Source organism: Heterocephalus glaber, unplaced genomic scaffold, assembly GCF_053883595.1.
Source record: "Heterocephalus glaber isolate CG9 unplaced genomic scaffold, H.glaber_assembly_v1.0 deba00001481, whole genome shotgun sequence".
Lineage (NCBI taxonomy): Eukaryota > Metazoa > Chordata > Mammalia > Rodentia > Bathyergidae > Heterocephalus > Heterocephalus glaber.
This window is the reverse complement of record NW_028258317.1, coordinates 52,170,721-52,190,325: the sequence shown is the minus strand read 5'-3', so window position 1 is coordinate 52,190,325 and position 19,605 is coordinate 52,170,721. Positions and strand designations below refer to the sequence as shown.

Sequence of the window (19,605 nt, the reverse complement as noted above, 5' to 3'; positions counted from 1 at the left end):
CTCACTGAATACCTCCCTGGCACTCAAAGTCAAGTCCCAGCTCAAATGTCATGTCCTCAAAGAAGCAGTCCCTGACCACCCCTTTCTTCCTCCCATTGATCTCCAATCTGTAATTGCTTTACTGATTTATTATTTGTGGCCCCACTAAAATGCACCCCCATGAATGTAGAGAGGGCACACTATTGCCCACGGCCTTCAGTGGAGATGAAGTTGGCCTGGTGGCCTGCCCAGGAAACCTGACCAGCATGGCTCCATGTTCCAAACCTTCTGTCAGGTAAGGCCTGGCCATCTGAACATACACAGATACTGCACACAGAGCCCAGAGGTCCAAAGTAAACATTTTTATTCTCCATTCTGCCTTAGGTGTTCTAGTTTTGCAAGCACAAATATATGGAATCAACAATAATTCTCTCCCTAAATGTCTTTCGTTAAAAGCTGACACCGAAAAAAGCTTCCTGCTTTTCCTAAAGAGTGTGATTTAAGGGTAACCTAAAATGAGGTTTGGGGATTGCAGTCACATGGGGATTCATCATCACATCTCCTGCCAATTCCTCTCTCACTGAGCAGAGAAAGGCCTCGGGTGTCTATAAATAGCTGCCCAGTAGCTCTGTTCTTCCAAAGAGGGAAAGAACTTGGCAATGAGGAGAGCCGAGAAGGGTAAGGTGGGCAAAGAACCACTGGCCCAGTTTCTGCCCACACCGGGGCTTGTGACCCTCAGGAATGCTGCGAAAACCAGCAGAGGAAGAACAGAGTTCACTGTCTTCCCCTCCAACTCAGTACATCCAAAACCAAAGAGGCCTGAAGAACCTGCTTGCTCACTCTTGAGTTTCCTCAGTGCACAAAAAGTGGAGCTCCAGAGTGCCCCATTTTCAAGGGGTTCCCAGAGGGTGACCTCAACTCCCTGCCAGTGAACAGCAGGGAAGAGGGGCATCCTTGTCCTTGGAGTGGCCTTCTCTCGTCCCCGGTTCACAGGACAGTCTCTCGGATGACACCAATGAGGCTGTGTGGCCGCTCAGCCTCCACTCTCCGAGGCCTCCTGCTGCTCCTGGGCCTCCCCACGGGGGCAGCAAAGGTGCTCAGGTCCCCACAGCTCCGCAGGTGCAGCAGGCCGGGCTGGCTCCTCAAGGGAGGCACATGGGCCTGGGACGTGCTGGGCTGCGACGGAGCCATTATCTTTGGGAAAATAAGGAGAGAAGTTGGAGAGGTCAAGCTTCACTAAGGCGGCCCTCTGACCTGCCTCCCATGTCCACCCATGTCTTTTAATTTTTTTTCGATCCATGTATTTTAATGTTGAAGTGCTTCAGAAAAGAAGAGTGGCTTCTCAAGTTAGAGCACACTTGGAATCCCAGAGATACTTTTAAGTGCTGTCTCTTTACTAAAGTAGCAAAAAAAAATTCTCTAAATTTTCTATTGTTTCAACTATAGCCCTGCTCATTTACTGACTGGTCAAGTCCTATTTCTTCCTTCATATTTAACAGTCTCCTCCTTACGCTTCTCCAGTGTCCCTGTGGGGCAACCTAGTGAGTCTCATTACTGTAGAGGTATGTGTGCATCACAGGTCTATGAATTCCTACCACCACCAACGCTGATAATGAAGGCAAGCCTGAGCATTAGTAATTTTAATAAGAACCCAGTGATACCAATGCACTTGAAAATCTGAAAAATACTGGCATGGTCAGGTAATGAGTTAATAAAATGTCGACCAAACCAATAATGCTTTGGATGGATCAGATAACTGCTCAATAAACAACACAAAAACTAGGCCAATTTATTTGTTTTTAAAAAAAATTGTTTAAGAATGGTTCTACTGCTACATCTGTTCGGCAATGAATGTATCACACACTTAACTTTGGCAAAACCATGGGAAATTCCTCATCCAACATCCAATTGCCATAGATGAGGGAGGGGAGGCCTGTCTAGTTATGACAACTCTGGAAAGTTGCTCAGCCATGTCTATATGACCTGTCATATTGCTAGTACCTTGGGAAAGACTTGGGAGACTTATTACCACCTGGTATCACAGAACAATCATTTCACTGGGTTCTCCTCTGTATTATCCTAAGCTTTTAAGGTCATTTAAAGGTTAATCTCTCAAAAGAAAAGATATTAAGTTTTGCTCTCTATTAACCATATTTGTCTTTGTGGCCTGTCCTTGTCCCTTGATTAAGAAGAAATTCCAACACTCATTACATCTGACTATGATACATGGTAATTAAAATCAGAATTTTTTTCTATTGGGAAAAAAATCAAAAGGGATCTAAAAACTCACCCTAGTCACTTAAGAAAGTGAAAGTGTGCAAAGCTGGGTAGAATCAGAAATCAAAGGTCCCTCTCCATTGTCCTTGGCCTCCTGTCTGGGGAGGAGTGTGGCAACATGACGCCCCATCACCGGGGTTCAGAACAGGAAGGGCTCGGCAGATGGCCCCGAGTCTGTCACAGTCATTTCAGTATTTGAATGCTTAACCAGTCTGGGGCACAAGAATCTAGCAAACATCTGTAACTACAGCGTATATAGAACTGTGAGTGCCCAAGCTATTCTCCCACAGAGTGAGACTTGGCAAAAGGTCCACCTACTGCCTGGGAAATACTCCAGCTCTTTCCCCATCAAAGCCTGGTGGCCTTCCAGATGCTTGCACCTGTGTTTTGGACCACTGAGACTGGACAGAGGGACACAAGCAGAAATGACAACTGGAACAGCTAAGGGTCATCAGGAGGTACAGGTCTCCCCTCCAAAGGCTAACAACTGGAGCCTGGCCCGCAACCTCTGACTTCCCACTTGTTTAGACAACAAAGCAGATGGGAGACTGGAGTTCAAGGCCTTCTTCCTACAAATAATCAGACAGCTCTTCTCTCTTGGGTCCTTGAAGGACACGGAGAGAATTTAGCTTCTGGCTTTGCTTCAGAAAGAAAAGCCCAGCAGGTAGAAAGGGAGAACAAAAAGGGCTTTATTCAAATGGCCTTAAAATTTTACCTAGGATCCTGGAGGTGGTAATTACCCTGAGAATCAGTGAAGCTGAATAACGAAAGAATGTTCTGGTAGGAAGGAGTGACTTAAAGAAAGAGAGTGAAGAGAGACAAGACTTGTGGGGTGAATGTAATGCCACGTTCACTGAGACTGTGCCTTTGTCCTCCAGGGCATTGTACTAACACCATGTGCCACTGTGCACTGATGTCAACAGGGCCCATCCCGCTGACCATAGGAAAGGAGTCATCACCAAACAGCTTTCAAAGCAGTGGAGAGCAGGTTCTTAGCAGAAGGGAATTCTGTCATTCAGAGGTGCACCAGCAGATACCACTTCATCTGACCCCTCATGTTAAAGATAAGAAACCTAAAATGCAGACAGACTATGGGCATGCCCAATTTGATCTTTCCATGGATTACTTCCATTCAGAAGACTGTCTTTGTTTCTTTTTTACTTTGCTTTTTATGAGACAGGGTCTCACTATGTAGCCCAGGCTGGCCTCAAACTTACTATCCTCCTGCCTCAGCCTGCCATGTGCTGGGATTACAGGTGTGCACCACCCCACTCAGTTCCCTTCTACTTTCTAATCTATGAAAAGGAAAAGGTATTTATTCCTTTAATTCCTGTTAGCTCATTTATGGGGCCAAGCAATTTGTGGGAATGTGAACAGCTCCCAGAATCTTGCCAATATTAAGATTCACCTATGCCATTATTCTCAAAGGGCTGAGAAAACAGCCCCCATCAGAGGAAGCTTCCCTTCAGGAAATCAGTGCTGAATGAGGTCCGAGCTGCCCAGACCCTGTGCCTTTCCAGGTGTGCTCCCACGTCCCAGAAAACTGGCCTCTCTTCCCTTGGGCCAAAAGCCACTGTGGAAACATCACCACGCCTGAAAGGAAAGTTCAGGCTTCCTCCCCCTCCCCTGGCCTCCTAACCCCAGCTCCCTGACCATGAACTTACTGTGCCTTGGCTGGGAAATCAGAGAAACCACTTAAGGTGGTTCTAAGTTGCTATGGGAACCAGTTATCAGAGTGATGCTCGCCATGAATAATATAAAACTACCTGTTCAAGGAAACTGGCACTTGTGATGGCTTCCTCCATATGCTCCTCATCGGACTTCAGAACAGACTTAATGTTCTCTACAAGTTCGTGGATGTCGGGGGTCATGCTGCAGGAGGACTGCTCCAGGAACCTGGCCACCAGCAGCTTGGTGTCTATGTAAGACCTGTAATCTACCAAAGACCGGGGCCTGCATCGTGACACTCTTGGTCTCGATCCTCTCCTCAGGGTCACTGAAGCCACGTCCAGTCTCCTTTCAGTCTGTGTTGCAGCTTCACAGCTGAGCACTGGGATGGCTGTGGGCAGACAAACAGCATGAACCCAATGTCCGAGCCCCTTTGAACAAAGGCCACAAAACTCACCATGGAAACTTTGTGACAAATGCCAACAGACGTGCACAGGAAAAGGAAAAACAAAAGTATGAAACAAGCCTATTCCTTGAGTGCACTTTCAATCAGGTATGTCCTGAGACATTTAACTATGTCACATAAAACACAACCTTAGCCAAGACAGTGGACAGAGAGTAGAATCCAGAATGCAAACCATAATCAAGTGAGTTTCACAGAGTATGGCAGATAGATGGGAATGGACACACCAAGCAGAAAAAACATGGTTGAATCATGAAAGGATGTTCTGGAATGAAGGAGTCACTTACAGAAAGGGAGAGAGTGGAGAGAGACAAGACTTGTGGGGTGAATGGAATGCCATGTTCACTGAGACTGTACCTTTGTCCTAAACATCCTCAAGGGCACTGTACTGACTTCTATTACGGAGGCTCACACCGTGGCTATGAGGTAGATCTACGGCTGATCTACTTTCTATTATAGAAAATACAGATGCAAAAAAATTACACATCACTCCTGATGGGAACAGAGGGCCTGGAAAAATCCATAGTTGACTCTAATTTCCATGACTACAGCAACAAGGGTGTAAAGACCAGCAGAATGGTACTGCTCTGAGAAGTGGTTAAAGTGAAACTCAGGTCTGGTCTCCATGTGTCTGTCCATAAGCCAGCCAGCACCCTTCGGTGTATGCAGCACTGGCCACTTCAGTCTATGAAGGCCTAAGTGGGAATTTAGATATTCAAGAAGACAAGAAGCCGAGGGTAAGAAAGCAGATGGAGAAGAGGAGCACTTCTTTTCCTCTGGAGAAAGGAAGCCATGAGGAGCTCTAAACCAAGGTTAGAGGTTATCCTCCAAGGCTGCCATCTGCATGCTACAGAGAGCAAGAGTCTTCCAGAAACACACAGTAAAGACACTAATGAGTGAGGACAGAGTCAGGATCTATGATCATTATCATGAAGGCAAGCTGGGACCTCCCACAATGAAACAATCCAAAGTGCAATCACATCGTCTTTGCCCCTGCAGGGTTGCAGAATGTGAAAGAGTTCCAGAAAGATCTCCCTCAGCAGTGTAAGCCGCTAAGTTCTCATGGAAGCTGGCAGGTGGCCAGCTCAAGTCCTCCCACTATGCAGGTGAGTCTGGGAATCAGCACCAAGCTGCCCAGCAGCAGAGGTTGCACACAGAGGGCGCTCAGTCCGGGAGGCAAGGCTTCCTCCCCAGCCCAGCACTGCAGAGACATGAGGAGTGTTCTCTATGGCTCCCACATGGTCAGTCCAGAGCTGTGGCAAACAACATACAATGTCAGAGGGACAGAGGAGAGACTGCAAGGGCTTGGACAGGAGCCGGGAGAGAGCAGGGTTAGAGGATGGCCAAAGTTTCATTTGCAGAGATTTAGAAGAGCAGAGCCCAACGACTGAAACAGCTCCCCAAAAGAACACCCCACTGGGAAAATAAGAGAGATTTTCATTTTCTTCCTTTACTTCATTTTTCTACAATGATGAGATATTTGGAAATGCCTAGGTATCAATATTTTCAGAAAAAGGACTGGATGTTATTTTTAAATTTTTAACTTATTCAATTAATATCTACATATAAGCCAAACTCAAAATGGAGAGGGAGATGAACTGTGTGTATTTCAAATTATTCAAAGTTCTTAAAATAGTTCAATAGTTCAATTGATACAGTAAAAAAGATAGCAAATACTGACCTACAGAAAGAGAGGTAAAAACATAAACCCCTTTGACTTTATTCCCACAGGGTTATGAGCAGCTAGAAATTAGAACTAGGTTTCCGTAATTTTCTTCCTGGCATACCTAGCAAGGTAACATATGCAACCAAATGCTTCTGATGACAATGACTTAAAAAACAAATTCTTCCAGCTGTAAAAGAAGTGACAGATATACCTTCCTAATGTGAATGTCGAATACAGTACCTTCTTTTCCCAAGACCTCTTAATCTCCTTCTAGATGCCACATAAACAGCTGCTCCTACCTGGCGCCTTTAGACAAACAGGCACAGTGGTCTGCAAAGAGCTTGGGGAAGGACATCACCTCTCTCTTCAGAATGGTGGAGCACGGGGTCACTCTTTGATCTTGTCCTTAAGGGTGGCAGGGCTCTCCAGCTTCTAGTGGGATGCACTCGGTTTGAGTTGGGAGTTGGTATGGATGTGCTTTCTTCTCCAGGTGTGCTAGGAATGTCCCCACCTGAGTCATTTTAAATGGGAGAAACATAAATTATTTCACCAACTGCAGCCTTCCAAACGTTTGGCAGGAAACACCTGTGAGTCCAAACCTGCCAAAGCAAGAGTAATACAGATATCAACATTTACTTAGGCTGCTGGCCCAGGTCGTAGTTCCCAGTACTATGGGAAAACCTGCCTCTCTACAACCACCCTGCCTCACCTAAAACAAACCAACAAGAAGTATTAAGCCTGAAAGCCAAGAAGCCATGCCAGAACACCAGCTTTTTCTAAAGGTGCTTAGCATCTTCTCCACAGATGCATCCTAAGGCGACACTGAGAAACTCAAAACACTTCATGGTTTCTGACTATGTACTGAGGCCAAGCTTGCTTCAGGATGCCCTGCATAGCGGGCACTGGGCTGTGGCCACTAAATGAATCTGCAAAACTACTCTGGAATTGGATGACCTCTGCTCAGGAAATAAAATCATGACATTTGGAAGCCCAAATTGTGGTTTGGAAAAGTCTCTGTAAACACGGAAAAATTACAAACATACTTAGGATAACAGAGCTCTGTTTCATCATTCTCCTTAAGACAAGTGGTGGGGGGGGGGCTCGGTGTGCAGTTTAGCACAGATGAGACCCCAGAGTTCATCCCCAGGACCAAAATTGGGGGAAAAAAGGAAGGGGAACAGAAATCCATTCCAAACGCTACTGCTAAAAAATTACCTCCATCTAAAATAGCTCAAAGTTGATCCATTATTTATGATTTGCAATTTTGTCCTCGTGGACAATTCTCTAGGCAATTTAAAACCTCCCCCAAGAGAAAGCTATCACAGTGATACCCTGAAATCGCAGGGATAGATGTACACTGACTCTAGGATTTACTACAGGACTGGACATCAAAATTCACTCAGTGTTAATGCAGAATGACCAGGCCCTCAGTTATAAATAACATGGTGCAACCCCACAGCAAACCACTTTGCAATAAATGAAACTTTTTTCTTTACAGGAGAAAGAAAACTGTAGATTGGGAAACACAGGAAGGCCAGATTAAACCCTAATCTATTTCCAGGTTCCTAAGGCTAGTCTGATTGTTCACAAAAGAGTCTATCTTATCTCTCCTGTTCACATATTATCTCCCACTTACAAGTATTACCAGCATTTGTGCCGCTGGAAAGAAGGATATAGGCTCAATCACTTGCTCCAAGAATATGTGACCTCCAAGCAGACACCAGACAGGTGATTATTCTACCCCTTTTTCATCTACAGATCCACGACTCTGAGCAGTGATAATATGTCTGTTACCTTGAGTCGCTTGCATACAAACTGGTTCCAAGGGGCTCGCAGCAGCTTCTGATGTTTCTGGCACTTGGAATGAAGATCCCTACATCACAGGAAAGAAAAGGCTTATTTTGTTGATGTTCAACTGTGGCTTACAGGTTCCAAGGATGCTCTTTAAAGTGATGTGCAGGGCACGGTCCCATCATTGTTCTCTGAGGTGTCTCATTTCCTGCTTGCAGTCAACATACTAAAAAAAGACGCTCTGGACGGTACCTGCTCCTGGTCCCTCTGGCTCACCACAGCTTCATACGGAGGTGGCGGGTCCAGAGGACAGAATACTTCCACTCCTTTGATCCGAGCTCCATAGATATGCGGCAGTGGAATGACATCGGGACCAACCATCCTAGAAAGAGCATCTCGGCATCAGCAAGCATATTCTACACACTGGTCCTCAGCTTGTAGGGGTTCCTAGACACACAGCCCTTTACCCTCACCCATAACATAGTCGCCAGTCAGGAGAGGGAGAACAATCTATGCTGCTCTCTGATGGCCTGCCTGGAGCTCCTCAGGCAACTCGTTATTTGTTAAATAAATAACTGAATGTAAGAATTAATTTAAAACAAGAGGTGAACAATGTCCTGGCTCAGAGACACAGCAGCACACTGAAGGAGTCACTTCTGGAGGAAGACGTTCAACAAACACAGATGGAATGCCTTCTCCATGCCAGGCACTGCGCAAGACGTGGGGCACTGGATAACTTTTTTCTAAGGGCTGTATTAAGGATAATTCTGGGGAAAAGAAGTAAAGGTTGATATTCTGTTTTCCCCTAAGTGTAATAGTAAGTCCAGCCAAGTAGGCAAAGGTACTTCCGTTCATTTATAATATGGACACACAACAACAACAAGGCTATAAGCACCTCAGGATATCAGCAAAGAGGGGTTTAAAGGTTCTCACATTCACCCACACGGTGCGGGTACAGAGAGCTCAACCTCAGACCAATTTACCTCGTCTCCAGGGAACTTAATTAAAATGGTGGCTGCTGTTCTCTTGAGTTATATTTCTCCCCTGCACCCCTTTCCTGAGTCCTGCTGGCTATCACTATTGACTCTCTTTTTCTTCATTCTCTGCTCCTCTTGCAACCCCACCTCTACCCTTTAAGTGGGGAAAGTTTAGGATTCATTTTTTTTTTTTTTTCTTGGTACCGGGGATTAAACTCGGGTCCTTACGCTTGTGTAGCAGGCAGCAAAACCACTGAGCTAAACCCCCGGCCCAAAAGTTTAGGATTCTTTAGTCACTAAATATTACCTTTGCTTTGTTTTGTTTTATAAGACAGGGTCTTGCTGCATATGTAGCCCAGGAGGGCCTCGAACTCACAGTAGTCCTCCTGGCTCAGCCTCCTGAGTGCTGGCATTATGGGCTTGTACCACCATGACTGGCTACATTTTTTTTAATTTACCAATAAAAGTACTATGATCTCCACACTTAAGGATTAAATTTTTTCTCTCCCAACTCTCTTCTTCTCACCAAATAAAGTTAGATGCTTTTGCCCGGTAGTGCTGTTTAAATGACTGGATTTTCTCGGGTTTTTTTCTGTTTGGCCCCTTGGGTGAGGGACTTCAATTGCAAAATAAAAAACAAAACCAAAACAAAAGCCCTCAAAGTTTCCTGCCAAAATTCATGAAAAATTACACACACACACACACACACACACACACACACACACACACACGGCCGGGGGGTGCTAAATTCTAAATTTTACAATATTATTATAAAATACTCCAAGACTTGTACTCAGGTCATGGAATATTGGAGAATGATAAAATTAAGGTTAAGGTCCGGACATCCTGGGCTCTGACTGATTGTACTACTATACACTATCACACTGTACATTACGCACACATCAGCGCAACTGTGACAATGTCTGGCAGACATGTGAGCTACTTCTCTGATTTGTTCACATCTACAAATGTTCATAATGCAAGGTCCATTCTTATCTGTGAAAATCTGCAAGTCGAATGTTCATAAGTTGGGGACTTATTGTATATTGGGTAAGGAAATGATTCGACAGGAAGATTATAAACATATATGCATCAAACAACAGCACATTCAACTTAATAAAAGAAAAGATCAGGTAAACATCAATACAATTATAGTGGGGGATCTCAATACAGTAAGATCCTGCCTGACTTAGGAACATTCAAATTGCAAATTTTCACAGATGTATTGTATAAGACTCACTTTGTCAGTTTAGGGTTAGGGTTAAGCTTACAAAGGAATCTAACTTAAGAACAATTCTCCTGGAACAGAACTTGTTCATATCAGGACTTACTGTATCCCACTATCACAAACAGATAGATCAGCTACATAAAAAAGTCAACAATGGGGGCCAGAGATTTAGCTCAGTGGTTCCACTGCCTGCCTTGCGAGTGCAAGGCCCCAAGTTAGATCCCCGGTACCAAAAAAAAAAAATGTCAATGTAGAAATAACAGAGTTGAACCAAACCTTCAAACAAATGGACTTAGAATATAGCTAAGAGCATTCCATCCAACAACAATAGAATACACATTCTTCTCAGCAGCATATTGACTTTATCCAAAATAGACCACATACTAGCATAAGAACCAAGCTTAAGTAAATGCAAAAGAATTTAAATTACACAATGCATATTATCAGATCATTGTGCAATGAAACTAGAATTCAATGGCAAGAAACCTGCAGAAATCATGCAAATGGATCATAATTAAACAATACTTTCTTGAATAATCAATGAGTCACAGAAGAAATCAAAGAAAAAATAATGTAGTTTCTAGAATTAAACAATAAGTCCAAGCTGGGAATAGTGGGTATACACCTGTCATCCCAGGACTTGGGAGGCTGGGGCAGGAGGACTGTTGTGAATTCAAGGCCAGCCCAGGCTACATACTGAGTTTAAGGTCAGTTTGAACTACACAAAGTGGGACCCTGTCTCAAAACAAATTTTTTTTTAACAAAACAAAAAACCCCAATAATGCCAGTACAATATATCAGAACTTATGGGACACAATGAAAGCAGTTCTAAGAAGGAGGTTTATAGCTGTGAATGCCCACATCAGAAAAACAGCAAGCCCAAATAACCTAATGCACCTCAAGGTCCTAGAAAAACAAGAACAATCCAAATACAAAGCTAATACAAGAAAGGAACTCAAAGCAAAAATAAATAAAATGAAGACAAAAAAAAAAGCAATACAAAGAATCAATAAATTAAAGAACCAATTCTTCCAAACAATAAACAAAAATAGACAAACCCTTAGCCACTCTTGCCAAAAATAAGGAAAAGGAAAGAAAAGACTCAAATCAATGTAATTAAAATTGAAAAAGATGAGGGTTAGGGATGTAGCTCAGTGGCACTGTGCCTGCCTGGCAAGTACAAGGTCCTGAGTTTGATCCCTGGTACCAAAAAGAAAAGAAAAAGATGAAATCACAATGGATACTCCCAAAATCCAGATTATATGCAACTACTTCATAAACCCATATGCCAATAAACTGGAAAATTTAGATTCCTAAATACATATGAATTACCAAAACTGAACCAAGAAAAATTAAAAACCCCAAATAATCCAGTAACAGGCAATGAAATTCAAGCAGTAATAAAAAACTTACCAACTAAGAAAAGCGCAGGTCCTGATAAATTCACTGCTGAATAATACAAGATCTTCAGGAAAGATCTTACACCAACACTTCTCAAGCTCTTTCATAAAATTGAGATGGAAGTACTGTACTCCTAAAGTCATTTCTAGAAGCTAGTATTACCATGATTTCAAAACTAGACAAAGATCCAACCAAAAAAAGAGAACAACAAGCTGATCTCTTTAATGAACATAGATGCAAAAATCCTCAACATGATACTGGCAAACAGAATGCAACAAATCATCAAAAAGATCATACTTCATGACAAAGTAAGATCATCCCAGGGAATGCAAGGATGGTTCAACATATAAAAATCAATAAATACAATCCATCACATAAAGAGAAGCAAGGACAAAAATCACATCAATAGATGCAGATCATCTATTTTTCTGCATCTCAATAGATGCACAAAGTCTTTGATAAAATCTAATATCCTTTCATGATAAAAATCCTGAATAAAATATGGATAGAAGGACCTTACAGAAATCTGATTAAAGACATTTATGGCAAACCTACTGCCAACATCATATTCAATGGGGGAAACTGAAACCTTTCCCTCTAAAATCAGAAACAAGACAAGGATGTCCACTATCACCACTCTTTTTCAACATAGTACTCAAAATATTACTCAGAGCAATTAGACAACAAAAAGAAATAAAAGGGATACATATAGGAAAGGAAGAAGTCCATTTATCATTATTTACAGATGACATGATCCTCTACATAGAAGACCCAAAAATTCTACCAAAAGACTCCTGGAATTAATAGCCAAATTCAGCAATGTAGCAGGATACAAAACCACACAAAAATCAATAGCATTCCTGTACATCAATAATAATCTTACTGAGAAAGAAATTAGGAAGACAACACCATTCATAGTAGCATTTAGAAATATTAAATACTTAAGAATTAATCTAACCAAGGGAAGTGAAAGACCTCTACAATGAAAACTACAGTATTTCAGAAAGAAGAATAAAGTCATCAGAAAATGGAGAGATATCCCCTGTTCTTGTATAGGCAGAATGGCCGTTGTCAAATGGCCACACTTCCAAAACTGATACATAGATTTAATGCAATCCCAATCAAAGTATCAACTATATAGGGCTGGGGATTTAGCTCAGTGGTCTCACTGCCTGCTGTGCAAGCACGAGGACCCGAGTTCGATCCCCGGTACCAAAAAAAAAAAAAAAAGTATCAACTATATTCCTCAAAGATCTAGGGAAAACAACCCTAAATTCATTTAGAATCAGAAGAGACCCAGAATAGCACAAGCAGTTCTGAAAAGCAAGAGCAAAGTTTGAAGTTGTCTGAAGTTTGAAGTTGTATTACAAAGCTACAGTGATTAAAAAAAAAAAATTTAAAAAAAAGCATGGTACTGCCACAAAAATACATGTGGACCAATGGAACAGAATAGAGCATGCAGAATTCAACTATTTGATCTTTGACAAAGGGGCCCAAAATGCACTGGAGGAAAGATAGCCTCTTTAATAAATGATGCTGGAAAACTGGCTGTCTACATGTAGAAGACTGAGTCTAGACACATATATCTCACCATATACTAAACTAAAATCAAAATGGATCAAAGATCTAAATGTTAAAACAGAAACACTTAATCTACCGGAAGATTATTAAAAAAGTAAAATTCTTGAAGACATAAGTGCAGGCAAGGACTTTCTGAACAGAACCCCAATGGTACAAGAGATAGTTCCAAGAATCAACATATGGGGGCGCTGGGGAGTTAGGCTCAGTGGTTCGGCCACCTGTCTCGTTGCAAGCACAAGGTCCTGAGATCGATCCCCAGCACCAAAACAAAACAAAAAATGGGATCACATCAGATTAAAAAGCTTCTGCACAGCAAAAGAAACAGCCAACAGAATGAAATGACAACCTACAGAATGGGAAAAAAAAAATTGTGCCAGCTATTCCTTGGACAGAAGACTAACATCTAGAATATATACAAAAAGAACCCCGAAGTAAAAGACTCAATCTTTCTGGAGGTGGAATCTTTGCAGCACTGTTTACATCATGGAGGCAGAGCCTTTATAAATACATTAATGCCACTAAAAAAAGAGCTTGTGGAGATAGGTGCTCTCTACTTTGCTCTTCCGTGTGTGAGGACACAGCCTTTCTCCTCTCGGAAGGACACAGCAACAAGTTGCCATCTTGAACTGGAGACCAAGCCTACTAGCACCTGGATCTTGGAATTCCCAGCCTCTGGAACTGGGAAGAATAAAGGTTCTTTTATAAATTACTCACTTTGTGTGTTACTCTACTATAGTAATGGCCTAAGCTTTTTCTTTTATAGAAAGTGTTTTGATGTGCACTATCTCATAAGCAGCCAAGCGACAATACAAGTAAATGAGGAAACAGGCCTGGAAATGGTAAGAAACCAGCCTGGGGTCACACCTGAAGACACTCCATAGTCTGGGGTCCTCACATTTATCACAGTCTCCAAGAAACCTTCGCTGGCTCATGCCCCTAAGCCTGAAGATGAACAGGACACTCAAACAGAACACAAGAAATACGTTCTGATTCCATACTATGAACAACCCTTGAATAATGCTGCAATGAAAATGTCTTTGACCAGAGAACTATGTTCCTCTCCCCTTGTCACTGGGCATAGCATGGCATAGCCACTACTTTTTTTATTCCTAACTCTATTTCTGAAAATGGGGGACAGCCTGGAGAAGTGGAGTTGCAATGCACAGCCCACTCCTGTACTTACAAATCAATTCACAAAATAAATAACTCATCTTTGGTCAGAAGCCTTGGCTGTAGTCAGACATCTGTTTACGACAGTAACTTGAGAAGCCCTTTCGCAAAGAGGTAGGAAAGCATAAAGTGGTTGTATTTATAGAAGTTAAATAAACAGACCTCTTCTGAGAGGACATAATTCCTTACAAGAAATGAACAGCTTTTATGGTGCAAACTCTCAACACACCTGGCTGTGGAAACATAAACAAAAGCAACCATGCCTGTTTTTGGCTGCCTGCTTACAAAAGAACTACCACTTAGAGTGAAAGAGCAAGTGTCTATAAAGTTGATTGATAGTGGACAACTAACAAACTCTGCCAAATTTAAAAATACCTTGGACAGAATATATATCTAAATATGAATTCAGCCATCTTAAAGAGAAAAGTGGACTGCCCTTTGATATTGGTAGAATTTCAAAAAAATAGCCCCACTGGAGACAGGATCTAGGATTCCAGGCATACAAGGGCAGTGTTTTCTTTCTCACAGGGTATTTCGCTAGAAGCTCTCCTCTTCCTTCTGCAAAGCTCTGACTGGTAAAATCCTTGATGAGAGGTTTGCCTGTCTTCTCCCAACCTAGATTTGGCCAGGGTCTCAGAGGAACAAATCTAAAGTAGTACATAGGTCCACAAAGGGTGGAGATACCCACACTGACAAGCACTGCTATGGCAGCGCAGAGAAGAGAAAGTAAAGAGAGGAGAAAGCAAGGCAGGAGATGACAGGACATGTGGGCGACTCTTGAAACACATGAGTCACTTTCCCTTTCTGTCACTGCAGGAAACTGAATCTGTCCATTGCCTCTTCAGAGGTCAACCAAATGCTCACCCACAATCTCAGGGAGCCAGGATTCTTACTGAAGACGGCAGCTGCCTCCCAACCACAAAACAGCAGTCACTTTCACTGATCTCCAACGCACCCTTGCCAGACAGCCCAAGACCAGGCTACACTTTTAACAAACCTGTCCTGTGGTACATGCAGAATATGTGGCTCTTCTGCACCTCTTCTTGGCTCATTTCCTAACAGACAAGGAAGCCACTCTGTCCGTGACTTCAGAAAGCCAGCAGCTTACCTCTCAACAGAGAGGGAGCTGTACCTCAGTCCTCACCAGGCCATCATCCAACCAGCTGACACCTTTCTGGCTTTGTGCTCCTCTCTGCCTATGCCTGGCCAGATGGGCAGGGCAGGGCACATGTTCAGAAACAAGAACATTTACAGTGCCTGGGTAAGACCTATTTCAAGGGCACATACAGCTTCCCTGAGCATTAGAAAATATTTTTCCAACGACTCCAAGCCTGGTACCAAAAGAAAGGGGGGGAGGGGGAAGGGAGGGAGGGAGGGGGAGAGGGGGAGAGGGGGAGAGGGGGAGAGGGGGAGAGAGAGAGAGAGGAAGCGAGTGAGTGCAAGCAAGGATGGACGTCTAGCCCTCATGTTATGACTTATGTCTAGATGTCCCCCCAAAGCCTCATGAAGTTTTAGGTGTGGCTTTTTCAGAGGTGGCAGGAGCTACAGTGTGTGATTGATTCATGGTGCAAAGCTAGGATGAAGGGGGTGATTATTAAATCAGTCCACTGATTAGTTTGGCACCTCCCTAATCCTAGTAGCCTGGATACAATATAAGGGACAGAAACAGCCTTGTCTTGCCTCTTGCTTGCTTTGCTACCTTCTGCCCACATGAAGTGTTTCTCCTCTGCTATGCCTGTCTGCAATGACACCTTGCCTTGCAGCCAGCTGATTATGGAATGAAACCTCTATTTTGAGCTAAATAAACCCTCCCCTCTTTAACTGTGGGTGCCAGGTATTTTGTCTCAACAACAAAAGAAAAGTAAAACACCTCAGAATATCAAGCAGAAGATGCTAGTCTGTCTGTGGAATTTAGAGATTTTCTTTTGGGGCTTAAATATAAGTTTGAGAATCCTTCAGCCCCAGATAAAGGTGTCTTCTTCCAGAAAGCTGCCCTCAACTGGCAGACCACCTCACTACTCTGGTCTAGGAGACCTATTCTGTGCACCTCAAATCACTCTTTTGAGCACCACTGCGATCTTTCCAACACTCATTTTAATGACTCAGACTCTGAGTTCCTTGATTGGAGGACAGGGAACAGCTCTCACGCATTTCAAATCTCAATATCCCAGCAATGAGTAAGCAGCCAAGGATAGATTGCTTGTTTGTTGAATGGGTAAATGAGGTCGTTCTTTAGAGAGATTCAATTCTAGAAGTCACTAACCACCAGACAAATGCATGTGACATTTCATTGTAGAAATAATTCCTGAGATTTGTGAAAAAGCCAAACTGAACTAGAATTTGAAAAGGAATATAAGCATGATGTCTTTTTTTTTTTCTAAATCAGGAAGATGCAATTAATTTTTAATCTTTTCTTAACATCTGGGAAGAATTTCAAGATTGTTGGGACTTGCTGATGGTGTTATAATAAAACATCGATCTGGCCTAACTGGGAGCGTTGCCAGGGCAACTGCAATTCTCAATCATGTCAAATTACAGCCGTTATCTCCCTGGGTGTCAGTTTTCCCTAGGAAGCTGATTGAACTTGAAAAAGTATATCTTTAGGTCAAGGTTTGACTTTTCTTTGGATTCATCTGGTTTATCAGACAAAAGAGAGAGACAGAGACAACCAGAGCCACAGAGAGGGACAGAGAGAACTGCAAACCCTGAGAGAGACAATTTCTTTAGATTTGGGAGGAAAGTCAGAGCTCATACTGGAGTTGTGCAGACCCTTCAGCCTTCAAAAGTCAGAGAGCCCCAGAGAACTGGAGGGGATTTAGGAACAATACCTGCGGTTCATCCGGGGTGTGCACGAGTAAAACGTGGCGAAGTAGGAAGGGGGAGGCACAGGTGGCACGAAGTCATCTGGGTCTGGGATGCGTCCGTGGTCCTCCACTTCTTCCACAGAGATCTGGGACTCATCCTGATTAAACAGCACCTCGGTTAGTCAACAGCCGTCAAAGCTACAGAGTGGGGAGAAGAGCAGTGCAGGGCACAAAAGAGCCACGGCCGGCTCAGCCACCACACAGCAGGACACAAGTCACACTGCCCCCTTGCCTAGACTTACGATGCAAGACCTTCGGGTGGCGAATATCTGGAGGTAGCGAAGGGCGGCTGCCACCAGGCAGACAGTGGTGGTCAGGGCATTCAAGGCACACAGGGCAAAGAGGACTTTCTAGAAGATGGAAACGATGATACCACAGAGTACTTTAGTGCAGATGACCAGAGTGTAACATAAAAACATGCTTAAATCATAACACTGTCCCAGTGAGACCTGTCTCACAAGAAAATGCACACAAAGGATTTAGATCCCATCTAGCTTGATAATAAATGCTGGCTATAACATTCATGCAAGAATATGAACTTCTTAATTTTAAAAACTTATCTGAGAAGATCTCTGTCCTAGCAAGACCTGGCCTTACAATACAGTCTGCCCTCAGTATCCTTGAGTCATACATCTGCAGATTCAATCAACCAAAGATGTAAATATTTACATTAGATATTGTAACTAATCTTGACATGGTTTAAAGTACACAGGTTACATGCAGATACACACCACTGCATGTAAGGGACATGGGCATCGCAGATTTCGGGCATCGTCAGGGGTCCTGGAGCCAGTCCCCATAGACACCAAGGGACAACTGTATTTCTTTCTGGAACTATGTGGGTACAACCTAGAAACCTTCCTTCCTGGAGAGTAATAAGGTTCTCTTCTGAAACAGCTTGTCTCGAGGAACAGCGATATCCATCCTCCCATAAGCATGGCACAGTGCTTAATTTGTGGCCACTGATTCAGGAGCATCTGGCAGTGCTGCCCCAAGTGCCCACCGAGGGTGCAGCAGGGGCCAGGCCAGTCGGAGTGTAAACAGGCCCTCTCTCCTCTAAACACACATCTCAGAATGGCAGTAAGGCAATGCCAAAAGCAGCAATGGCTGTAGTCCTGGTTCCTTCATGGGGCTTTCCTAACCTGAGTCCTGCCTCAGAAAGTTGGGGTGACTCCGGCACCGAATATGCAGAAGCCAAAGAAAGCAGTGCGTTTTTACGTGCCAGGGCTGGCAGCTATGAGTATGTCTCTCTTTCTCTGCTTAGATTCTTCTTCCCCACAGAAAATAAACCCAAAACAAAGAAAGCTGTTAGTGACAGACAATCCAAGAGCTCATACATCAGGGTTCACCAACTGATTTTGTCACTCGCTCAGCTAATGCCTCGGAAATGAGGACACAATTTTTATTCAATTCCCTGATAAAGGTTAGCTTTGTCTTCCTTTTCAACTAGAATAACTTGTTTTTAAATTTCTTTTGCTTACTACAGTTATCACCAATTAAGCAAGAGATAAAGTTCTTGAATTTATCCTGACTTTTCTGGCAAACCTCTCTCTTTAGTCTGTGTGTCACAGAATGGCAACTTTCAATAAGTCCATGCAACTCACTCACACTAACAAGTGAACATCAGCACAATGACAAGTGAGCAGGTGATTAAAGGCTAAAAACTAAAAGCTACACCATGCATATGTATGCATACATACCTACATATGTTACATGTGTATATACTTATATATGTATATAGTAGTTAGGTGCCTTGCAATTTTTATTACCTTAGAGTCCTTGAACAGAAAGAAAGCTGCCTGTATATAATTTCACACACACCCAGTAATCTGTGGTTGCTCTGCACTCAATTCTGCCTCTGGATCACTAATGAGGAGTCACTCTTACCTGGTTTCAGCAGCTTAACTGGAAGGCAGTGATAGGACAGGAATATTTTGAAGAACTCTGCCTTCTCTGGGAACTTCAATGGTGTATATTTTGGTGGGGTCGGAATCTATTCAACATACCTTAAGAAGAAGATGAACAGCACTACAAGGCTGAACCGGAAAGAGTTTCAAGGCATTTTCTTTGTCTGTACATTTGGCAGGTTGAAATTCTTCACAACAGAAACAAATCTTGCCTTCGTCTAAATCCACCTGAAGGGGAAAGAGGCAGGATGGTGGTTTAATTATTAAGAAAAAAAAACCCTTGCTATAGCAGAGAGCAGCAATCTTACAGGAAAAGCTACAGCAGGATTTCATGTCAGGCAATAACTCTATCAGCTGAATAGGTTAGGGTGTGCTGCAGTGAAAACAAAACCAAATTTCAGCCATTTATTATACATGTTACAGTTTTACTGCAGCTCAGCAGGAGTCCTGTTCATGATGTTTCCTGGGGGACTCAGATTCATGGAACAGCCGCCTTCTCAGCAGCATGGGCATAACCGATACGCTGGAGAGATGGAAAGGACAGATAAAAGGTGTACCTGCACTCAAAGTAGATAAATACCAGATAAAATACAGGATGCCCTATTAAATTTGAATTAGATAAGTGACATTTAG

General features: G+C 43.0%; 1 protein-coding gene across 2 annotated transcripts in view; it reads right to left on the bottom strand.

Moving 5' to 3' along the window:
* Positions 1–326: 326 nt before the first annotated feature.
* The window catches only part of Entrep1 (endosomal transmembrane epsin interactor 1), a 79,945-nt gene continuing 60,666 nt past the window's right edge, over positions 327–19,605 (bottom strand). The window contains exons 4-11 of one of the 2 annotated variants that reach the window (XM_087184086.1): positions 19,072–19,200; positions 17,308–17,415; positions 17,030–17,163; positions 8,121–8,226; positions 7,848–7,926; positions 6,412–6,564; positions 4,023–4,315; positions 327–1,173 (exon numbers count right to left, since the gene is read on the bottom strand). In XM_087184086.1, coding sequence (XP_087040212.1) covers positions 967–1,173; positions 4,023–4,315; positions 6,412–6,564; positions 7,848–7,926; positions 8,121–8,226; positions 17,030–17,163; positions 17,308–17,415; positions 19,072–19,200 — 1,209 coding nt within the window. In that variant the 3' untranslated portion in view covers positions 327–966. Of the gene's footprint in view, positions 1,174–4,022; positions 4,316–6,411; positions 6,565–7,847; positions 7,927–8,096; positions 8,227–17,029; positions 17,164–17,307; positions 17,416–19,071; positions 19,201–19,605 lie in introns of both variants that reach the window. The other variant, XM_021253017.2, reaches the window with a different exon arrangement.